Source organism: Carassius auratus, chromosome 23, assembly GCF_003368295.1.
Source record: "Carassius auratus strain Wakin chromosome 23, ASM336829v1, whole genome shotgun sequence".
Classification (NCBI taxonomy): Eukaryota; Metazoa; Chordata; class Actinopteri; order Cypriniformes; family Cyprinidae; genus Carassius; species Carassius auratus.
In genome coordinates this window covers 8,514,461-8,525,611 of record NC_039265.1, presented here as the reverse complement: position 1 = coordinate 8,525,611, position 11,151 = coordinate 8,514,461, and the positions used below count along the sequence as shown (strand labels likewise).

General features: G+C 36.2%; 1 protein-coding gene across 4 annotated transcripts in view; it reads right to left on the bottom strand.

Annotated features, from left to right (window-relative positions):
- Positions 1-7,596: 7,596 nt before the first annotated feature.
- Positions 7,597-11,151, bottom strand: part of plekhg5b (pleckstrin homology domain containing, family G (with RhoGef domain) member 5b) — a 66,173-nt gene continuing 62,618 nt past the window's right edge. For 3 of the 4 annotated variants that reach the window (XM_026199596.1, XM_026199598.1, XM_026199599.1), the window contains 2 exons: positions 9,734-10,648; positions 7,597-8,668 (listed from right to left, as the gene is read on the bottom strand). In XM_026199596.1, the coding sequence (XP_026055381.1) occupies positions 8,659-8,668; positions 9,734-10,648 (925 nt within the window). In that variant the 3' untranslated portion in view covers positions 7,597-8,658. Of the gene's footprint in view, positions 8,669-9,729; positions 10,649-11,151 lie in introns of those variants that run through there. The other variant, XM_026199597.1, reaches the window with a different exon arrangement.

The following is an 11,151-nucleotide window of genomic DNA, read 5'->3' as shown; positions in this document are numbered from 1 at the left end:
ATTACTTTTGTCGGAAAGTTTTAGGATGCACTAGGACAAGTTTTCAATCTTTTAATTGTTAGGCGTGTAAAGACTCAGTTTATATATTTTACAGTGTTGTTTGTATTACCTATTACACTACATTGTTATGTTTGTGTTTGATAATATGTGGCTGTTTGCACCAGAACCACGTTTTAGAAGCATATTTTCTTAAAGCTGTGATCCGTAATTTTTTTGTGTTCAAAATCTACAAAAAAAAATTATAGAATAAGGCAGTACGCCATGGATCCATTTTCCAAGCGGTGTTTTTTTTTTTTTTTTTGGTTATTCCTGAATCACTACGGTACACCTATATAAGTGTTTATACTCGGACTATTTTAGACTGGTTCTGGTGGAACCGCTGCGGAGTAGCACGGTACCTGCCTGATTCGTCATCAACATAAACAGAGAGAAGTAGCTCCGCCTACAATGTTCTTCCGCAAGACGCACGCAGTTTTGTTTATTAACCGCTAGAGCGCCAAAAGACTGCAGCTTTAAATATACACCCGCACATGGGCGGATCTACCAGGATGGCATAGAAAAAGAAAGCCTTGCAACCCCAGCTGCCACCCCAGTTGGCAGCAACGAATTAAAGGTTATGGCCTATTTGAACATTTATGAGCGCAAATCTTTCGTGATTCGTGATCCCGCTCCGAACTCCCGAACTGATTAAAATTATTTACGATCCCCAAACTGACTCAAATGATTCGCGAACCCGCTACGAACTCCCGAACTGATTCACGTGATTTGTGATCCCGCTCTGGAGTCGAGTGGTTATGACGCAATAGCCTATTTTTACAAAAACTGTTTCTACGGGGCCATAATGTAACATAGAAGGTAAGCGCTTTCTACATAGTCGTGTATCTTTAGAAATAAATAATGGACAAATCTTTAAACGCTTCAGATGTAAAGTGATGTAAAGTTATTCGCTGTCAAAGTGACGCCAAAATGAATGGGAGGTCATTGGGATGCTAACGCAAGTGAAGTTCTGCTACAAGATGGCGGCACGCGGCCGACTTCAACTTCTGGTCGACTTTCCTTGCCGCCTGCTATGAACTCCCGAAATGACTCAAATGATTCGCTAACCCGCTCCGAACTCTCGAATTGATTCAAATGATCCGCGAAGCCGCTCCGAACTCTCAAACTGATACAAATGATTCGCGATCCCGCTCCGAACCAGGGGGGCAAGGAACTCGACCGGAAGTTGAAGTCGGGTGGGGGCTGCCATCTTTTAGCAGAACTTCACTTGAGTTAGCATTCCCATTGACTCCCATTCATTTTGGCGTCACTTTGACAGCAAATAACTTTACATCTGAGGCGTTTAAAGACTCAGTTTGTCCATTATTTATTTCTAAAGATACACGACAATGTATAAAGGGCTCCATTACCTTCTATGTTACATTATGGCCCCGTATAAACAGTTTTTGTAAAAAAAAAAAAATAGGCTAACGATTGCGTCATAACCACTCGTCTCTCTGTCGCATTACCATACAGACAGGAGTAGTGATGGGAAGTTCGGATCATTTTACCGACTCGGACTTTTGAGTCTCGTTCAGCAAAATGAACGAATCTTTTTTCGAGTCATTTCGTTCATTTCGTTCATTTTAGCAAAATGTTATTAAAATATTAAGTGCTACCTCCCCAACACATCTAGTACTTACGCAAAGATGATCACACTACAAACAATACAAAAATAAAATGCTATGAGATAAAGAAAAAAATACTCATTCTTTACCTGGGTCTTCAGTCTGTGATTAGCTCATCTCACCTCTTATCTGACAAGAAGTCTTCGGGTTTAAGTCATTCCTTAATCACGTGACAGCCCCATACGCAAAACTAACGCGGTCTTGAGCCGGAAAGAGAATTGATTAGTTCATCTCATGAGTCTATCGGGTCGAGTTTGACTCGTTCCTTAATCACGTGACAGCCCCATACGCAAAACTAACGCGGTCTTGAGCCGGAAAGAGAATTGATTAGTTCATCTCATGAGTCTATCGGGTCGAGTTTGACTCGTTCCTTAATCACGTGACAGCCCCATACGCAAAACTAACGCGGTCTTGAGCCGGAAAGAGAATTGATTAGTTCATCTCATGAGTCTATCGGGTCGAGTTTGACTCGTTCCTTAATCACGTGACAGCCCCATACGCAAAACTAACGCGGTCTTGAGCCGGAAAGAGAATTGATTAGTTCATCTCATGAGTCTTTCGGGTCGAGTTTGACTCGTTCCTTAATCACGTGACAGCCCCAAACGCGAAACTAACGCGGTCTTGAGCCGGAAAGAGAATTGATTAGTTCATCTGATGAGTCTTTCGGGTCGAGTTTGACTCGTTCCTTAATCACGTGACAGCCCCATACGCGAAACTAACGCGGTCTTGAGCCGGAAAGAGAATTGATTAGTTCATCTCATGAGTCTATCGGGTCGAGTTTGACTCGTTCCTTAATCACGTGACAGCCCCATACGCAAAACTAACGCGGTCTTGAGCCGGAAAGAGAATTGATTAGTTCATCTCATGAGTCTATCGGGTCGAGTTTGACTCGTTCCTTAATCACGTGACAGCCCCATACGCAAAACTAACGCGGTCTTGAGCCGGAAAGAGAATTGATTAGTTCATCTCATGAGTCTTTCGGGTCGAGTTTGACTCGTTCCTTAATCACGTGACAGCCCCATGCGCTATTTCTGACATTTGTCACCGTGTTTTTGTTACTGTTTGTTGAGGATCTGTGGTTTGTTATTATTTTATAAATAAATAAAACCCTGTTATAAATAAAATTTTGATTAATTTGTCTTCTTGACTGTCTATCGGTAAATAAACACTAGGCTATATAATAATATAATAATCCAAGCTTACAATAAAAAGTATTTATAGACTAGTTTGTTCATTTTTACTCCAATTTTGAGTTTGCTGGTATAATAATTGCTTTTCCTAGGCAGACTTGACATATTGGTGTAATATATGTATAAGAAGATTGCTCAAAAAAGGACATAATGACATACATTAAAAGCAAATAACATTTTGAATTTGAATTATTAATGTTAAAGACAAATGTTAAAGACATTAAGGTTATGATAACTTCAGCTTTAACAGTTTTCAGTTTCAGATCCTGGTGCACTGCCAGTGCAGGGGCCATGTTTTGGGAAGACTTTGACGAGAGGGTAGCAAGCTTGAGGCCTTCTGCTACCTCTTCTAAGACCTCAGATGCTATGATGGCCAACCTTGCAGAGCCACTCTTACCCCACACATCAGACCCTCTGGCCTGGTGGAGGAGATGTTCACCAGTATACACAAGCCTTTCTGAAGTCACAAAGACAAGATTTTGCATTGTGGCCACATCCGTGCCATCTGAATTTTTTTTTTCTAAAACTGGGCAGATTATCTCAGACAGAAGAACTCACAGACTCAGCCCATCCAAGGTCAGGGAGCTTGTTGTTTTTTTAATAATGTAAACATGCCTTAAAGCAAGTCCTAAAAATATAGCCACAGTGTGTTATTTATTTTAAAGCTTATTTATTTTTATTTATTTAGAAAAAGACTAGCTTGTTGTGCAATATTTTTGTTGTTGTGATTTTAAAAGGTAATTTGTTATTGTTATAAGGCTCCATAGCTTTAGTATCTCTTAATTTTCATTTATTTTTTATTCAAATGGTTTAAAATTATTTTGGGAATAGCTTGTTGTGCAATATTTAGTTTTTCTTATTTTTATATTGTACTTTTAAAGTTCATTTGTTAAGGTTATTAGACCCTGTGGCTTTATTATCTTTTCATTTTAATTTCATTTTTAATTATTTACATTTTTATTATTTTAATTTATTTTGGAATAGTTGTCCTCTTTGTTACAAAGCTTTTCTGTAATAAACAATAAACAACTATTCAAAAGTATGTACAGTGTTTTTAATGTTTATAAAGTGTCATATGTTACAAAAGTATGGTTTACACAGACAATCTGATTTAATAACTGCACAACTAAACCAAAACAAACAAACAGACAGAAAAAAAGATCAACATTTTAAGCATAACCAACTCTTTATTTCCACATTCAGTGTTATGGAAAAGTACCACCATGACAGAAATTAAAAACAACAATTTGAAACCAGAAATGCATCACGTTACTGTAAGAGTAAATAATACTAATAATAAATAAGTACTACGCACCCATTTTGTAAGGAAAGTTGTAAATGAACTAATTACTCTAGCCAATGTTGTCACACAGTACAAAAGAACGAAAAACCCGAAGAACCGAAAGATGAACTATTCAATTATCTGCATTCTTTTACTGTCAGTGTCTATGGTTTTAGCGTATGGGTCTGTCACGTGATTAAGGAACGACTCGACCCGAAGACTCATGAGATGAACTAATCAATTCTCTTTCCGGCTCAAATTGCATTGGGTTTAACGTATTGGGCTGTCACGTGATTGAGGAACGAGTCAAAAACCCGATAGACTCGAACTATGAACTAATCAATTCTCTTTCCGGCTCATGCTGCATTGGGTTTAATGTATTGGGCTGTCACGTGATTGAGGAACGAGTCAAAAACCCGACAGACTCGAACTATGAACTAATCAATTCTCTTTCCGGCTCATGCTGCATTGGGTTTAACGTATTGGGCTGTCACGTGATTGAGGAACGAGTCAAAAACCCGATAGACTCGAACTATGAACTAATCAATTCTCTTTCCGGCTCAAGACTGCATTGACTGACAGGTGAATTACTACTACTAGAACAGAACCCATAGAATAATGCGCATGCGCGACTGAACGAATCACTCCCCGAGACGACTCGTTCTTCCCGAGTCACATTAAAGATTCGTTCAAAATGAACGAATCGTTCAAGAACGACACATCACTAGACAGGAGGAGAAGCTCGCAGGCAAATAACTTAATATGGCGTACTGGCGTTACATTTTAAAATACTATACAAAATAATTAATCAGAATACTTACTCCTGCACACTCACGACAAAGAACTCCCCGCTCGAGCTCGCCGTCTCTGCAAGATTAACGATGGCAGTTTGCATGCACAGCCAGAAGATTTAAATCTGTCAGACAGGTTGCTGACGTCGTCAAGCTTCGTTTGAGTCTGCGCGTCAGAAACGGAAGTGCTAAAAAACGCTAAAAATGGGCTTCACTTGTCTCAATTGAGTTCCAATGGGGTTATATACACACACATTCGCGAAACCGCTTTGAACTCCCGAACTGACTCGAACGATTCGTGAACCCGCTCCGATCTCCCGAACTGATTCAAATAGTTTGCGATCCCCAAACTGACTCAAATGATTTGCGAACCCGCTTTGAACTCCCGAACTGACTCAAATGATTCGCGATCCCGCTACGAACTCCCGAACTGAAATGCATTATGTTAAAAAATGCCATGTGATTGCTGCTGTTCCACTTACAAGACAATCAAATCCTTGTTTAGGCTACGGACCAAACATTTCATTCAAATATTCACTTAATCTTTCATTTTTGGCCACTTTTTTGCTATAGTTGATACAGGCTTTATAATTTCTTCCAACAAAAAACGTTCATATCACAACCCTTACAAAAATAAACCTTGGTTTTATCATAGTAAAACTGCTTAGTTTCCTTTTGCATGATTTCTGAATGCTTGAGACTATAAAATAAATTAGAGTCATAATAAAGTTATAGCCACAGGTAAATGTCAAGAGCTACAATTGTGATTTGTAAATAATACAATTTATTCATTTAGTTTTTTATATGATTCAAGTTATTTTTTCACCCCTATAGTAGTTTTTTTTTCCATCATCATATTTGAGAAAGCGGGGCACAACAATAAATCCTGCTTATGGGCACCCTTAAGATGTTGTTATACAAGTCTCTGGGAATGTGTGCTCTACTGCACACACACACACACACACACACACACACACACTGAAGCACACGTGGTGTTTTCAGCTCTTCACTATATTGATGCATGATGTACAGTATGCTCCACATATGCACGTCAGTGCGCTATGAGAGGATTTCACCATTTCATTTGATAAAACTATCGTTATTAATTCGTATTGTATACACAGACTGACAGAAACGGCAATGTCTTTATGACAACCTGTCAAAATAAAATTTCGGTATAACTTGAAGAAATTCAAACAGAAATATAATAGTATTGCACAGTAGAGTATGCTATACTTCAAGTATTAGCATACTTGATATGGTATACTTCCTATTATCTAATAATAATAGTTAATTAAAACACACAGAAACTCTTGTTACATCCCACCAAAATAAAAGTTTGGTCTAACTCAAAGAAATTATGTAAGAAATTGCTTAGTAAAATATACTTAAAAAAAGATATACTAAAACATTATTTTAAAGGAATATCACACAAGTTTTCATAGAAGTTTTAAGCTTGCCAAAACAATAACACTATTTTTCAAAAACAATTTCTAAAAGTACATTTGTATTTGTGCCTATAATGTTTATTTATGTATTATTATTGTCAGCTAATAAAACCTATGCTTCAGGGACCATATAACATCTAAGGCTAAATGTAGTCTTGACTGGTTGAGTTAGATGGTGATTAACACTAAACAGTAGAAAATCAGTTGAGTCTCCCCAGCTGGAAATGTCATTGACTGTTAAAATCTTGTGTTTCTTATAATAAATTGACATATTGATAACACTGAACCTTTTATAATGCTCTTAATGACATGTCGATGCATACTGTATGCATTAGTGTGTGTGGTGGTGCTTATGGGGTATGGTCACTTATTACTTATATGAACTGTTTCAAATGCAAGACATTGATTGCATGAGATTAAGTTTGTAAATGATAGCCTGTGTCCTTTTGTAGTGTGCACATATATTTATCATCAAACTGTGATAACTGTGACTAAATTCAGTATATATACGTCTGCCATGTGTTGCCACCCCTCAAAAATTCCTGCCCCCTTCTCGCCACCCCATCAATATTTTTCTAGATCCGCCACTGCACCCGCAAATTATTGGATGAATAAAAAAACTTTAAAAAAAATCATATTAAATAAAATATTGTCTTAACTAAATGTTTTTCCTACTCACTATAGTACTGTATTACTATTTTTTAATTATTACTTCATGGTTTCATTTACATTTTGTGTTTATGCAAACTTCTCCATACATCACCTTATCTCTGCACCATATAATATGTATACTGTATACAAAGGCACTATTCATTTTAACCTTTATTTTCAACAATGCATTTTAATGTTTATCTATCTATCTATCTATCTATCCATCCATCCATCCATCTATCCATCCATCTCAGAGGTCACTAAAAAGTCACATCAAACTCAATGAATACTGAAAGATGTCTTTTATTTTGAAAGACATTTAAGGAACACTCCCTCACATGGAAAGAAAAAAAAAAGAAGGTGTTTTTGGTTCTTAGCAGATTTCAAAATTAAGTTAACAAATGACATTGAACAAATTAAGACAACGAAGCAAAAAAACAAAAAAATCACAACCGTGAAGTGAAATGACACTATTATAGACCATATTATATATATAAAACAAATGCAAGCTCAATAAATATGACAAACACAAAAAGCCTAATAAGTAAACATATAATACACCATATTTACTTTGGGCAGGGTGTTTTTTTTTTTTTTTTTCAAAAAGGGAGTTCAGAAATACTTGGTTTAGTAAAGAACCAGGCAGTTTCAGTTCAACCTTTTGAAAAATACCAAAAAAAAACAACAACAACAACAACAAAAAACAAATCATCATTACATAAGTTAATGTTTGAAAACTAACATGAGCTTCAACTTAAACCAAACACCCTATTCAGCGTCAGATGATCTCTAATAAGTGCTCATCTAGTGTCAGGCGACGCTTCCTGATCCTCAAACAATATAAACCAAAATATATATTTTTTTTCAGTCGGTTTGCCTTTAATACCACATCTGCTGAAGCATTTCAGATATTATTTATTTATGAATCCAACTTCTCACACAACACAATACACAGGAAGCGGTTTGATGTGCTCATGTATAACTTCTATAATCCACGATTTAACGACAACCCAAAGATTTAATAGTATAAGCAGTTGCAAGACAGAAGTACTCCTGTCATATTAACATAACACTGATGCTAAAGTAATGCGTAACATGCCGTAGTGGCTACTCAAGTTATCTGAAGTCAAACAGTGATTTGGTTTAGGTCGAGATCTTTAACCCACTCTCATTCATAAACACACACACACACACAGTCACATACAGTAGTGCAGTTAACATGAACCACTTGCGTCCTCTTTGTCAGAACAGAAATACTCTTAGAAAGCAAACAGGGCGATTAAGGAATCCCAGATGTGGCGTTTTATTCTCATTTCCATCACGTGACCCGTTGAAACCTCAGACGTCCCACAGTAAGGGCTTCGGTCACACTCGGTCTTTGATCATTTTGTATATTAAGTAATTGTTCTGATAATAACGCTGTCTCACCGAAAGCTTTGACCTCTTTAGAAATGAGTTGTATTTTACAAAGTGCAAGGAGTTAATGAGTCTGCGGACGTCCCTCCCGCAGGGAAACGACAGGAAAGCTACACGTCGAGGAATCCATCCGAGCGGGAGAGGGAGCGAGAGGGCAGCCGGAGAGCTCACTGGGAAGAGTGCATTTGTGTCCCGCGGAATTCAGTCAGAAAGATGCTACACTTCTCTAAGAAGGAAGAGGATGACAAGAGTTAGAAACTTTTTTTTCGCAACACAAAAATGTTTAAATGTCAATCCAATTTCATCTGAGAGCAGGAGGAAGTGTAGGAAAAGAGGCTAAATAAAAAGGTTATATTTATGTACTGTGTAATTAATAAATTATATACAAGTATAAATATATACACATACTTTTTTATATATATACACATGTGTGTACATAATTATACACTGTACATACACATAGTTTAGAAATTTTATTTTTAATGCAGTTAATCACGATTTATCGTTTTGAAGCCCTATAATAAATTATAACAATGAAATCTAATGGGTAATTCTTTTCAACTGTAAAAAAAGAAAAAAAACACTACAGCCTCTAATATAAGTAATTAAGTAATAAAAAGATAACTTAAAAAGCATCCTCGCACCAAAATATCAATTTATACATCTATGGTATTTTTCATAACTATTTTTCTTTACATTGATAACTTACCAATATAATTTTACTCTATAAGATTAATAACTGTGTGGTCTATTTAAAAAAATAATAACAGAACAATTTAATATTATATTTTAAAATGTCAATTTTTTTTAATAAATAAAATAAATAAATTATATATATATATATATATATATATATATATATATATATATATATATATATATATATATATATATATATATATAAATAAAATAATACAATTGTTATATATTACATTATACAATAATCCATTTTGTACATTTTCTTTTTTCTATTTTCTGTAATACTATTTTAGAACAATCTATTGCATAAAAAGAGCAACATTTATTGAACAAATTTAATATTTGTTCAATTTGTTTGAGTAGCTCTGAAAAATTGCCAATGTTATAATAAAATGATGTAGTAAAATTACATATTTAAAATAATTATTTCTTTTTCTCCCTATTTCTTAGTTACTGTACATAATAAAAAAAAACAAGTTACCAATATATCATAAATAGCTTAAGAAATGTTCTGCATATAATTTTACATTTCTGCAACATTTCTGTAAAGTAACAATATCCAAGTACACATAGTCACAGGCATGACACTTACGAGGCTGTGAGCGTCGAGTTGAGCACCAGTGTGGTGCGTATCCTGTAGAGTTGGGCCAGTGTGAGTTTTTTGTGCTGCTGGGGTCTCTTACAGCGGCCCGTTCCCTCCAGGCCACTAGGGGGCGAGAGCTCCCCGTCTGACGCACTGCAAGGAATCTGGTTGCTACCAGCCTCATGTGCAATTCTGGCTCGTCTCAATGTGTCCAAAAGCATGCTCGAGGGCAAGCTGCATGTGAGACTGTGGCTTTGGTCTGTCGGGAGACACTCGCCCGACTCAGCAGGGTTGAGCTCCGTCAGGCTCCTGCTGAGAGGTGCTTCTAAATATTGAACCCTCTGTTCCCATGTGTGCTGACTTCCTGTGCACTCTGTGGTGACACCAGGGTTACTGTTATCATGGTGAACTGTGGACAGCAGGTTGTCTTCAGAATGGGATTTGTTGGCGAGTCTCTCTAAAAACTGCAGGCGACATTGGACGGGCGGCCGGCGCTTGGGCTTTAGCGAAAGCGCCACAGAGTTCTGAGATCCGACGGAGCTTTTGTCTTCCTGATCGTCTTCCTCTTCTGCGTTTTCTTGCTCTTCATCTTCATCAGCCGTCGTCTCCTTGTCATCCTCGGAGTCGTCTTCTTCTATAGGGGCCACTCGTCTCTGGGTTTCCATTATGGACTCTGGTGAGAGTGTCCCATAAGCGCTGTCCATGGACATGGAACGGCACTGTGGGTCCAGGTCTGAGCCCTCCTGACTGTCCGGATGGGGCTCAAAGTCCCGCTGTGGGACGTCAGAGTCAGTGAGCTGGGACAGACTGACATCCTGGTCTGAATGCCCAGCTAGGTCAGACTGAAGAGGAGAAGGATCCAGAGACGATCCAGACTCATCCATATCCATCACTGACAGGGTTTCTGTGGAGCCATCTGATTGGCTAAGACAAAGAAACAATAATGTGAATTTATTATAAAACAAAATGGAAATAAAAAAATGCATTAATTTGGAAAATTAAAACAGAGAAAATAAAAAAAGGTTAGTTATAATTTAATAAAATATATAAAATAATAATAATATTGTAGAGTTTTAAATTATAATATGTTTTTATTTTTTTATTTAATGAAATACAATTTTATATTTATATTTTATAACGGTCAGTTACGCAACTTTGATATTCACTTTGTTTAATTGGATTGTTCCAAAGCAGGTTCACAGAATTATTTTAAATTCTTAATATAATATAATATAATATAATATAATATAATATAATATAATATAATATAATATAATATAATATAATATAATATAATATAATATAATATAATATAAGACCATAAAATCTTAAATGAATAACATGAAAAAAATAATAATAATAATAAAATAAAATGAATTACATTTAAAAAAAAATAAAAAAATAAAATACAAATAATAATAATAATA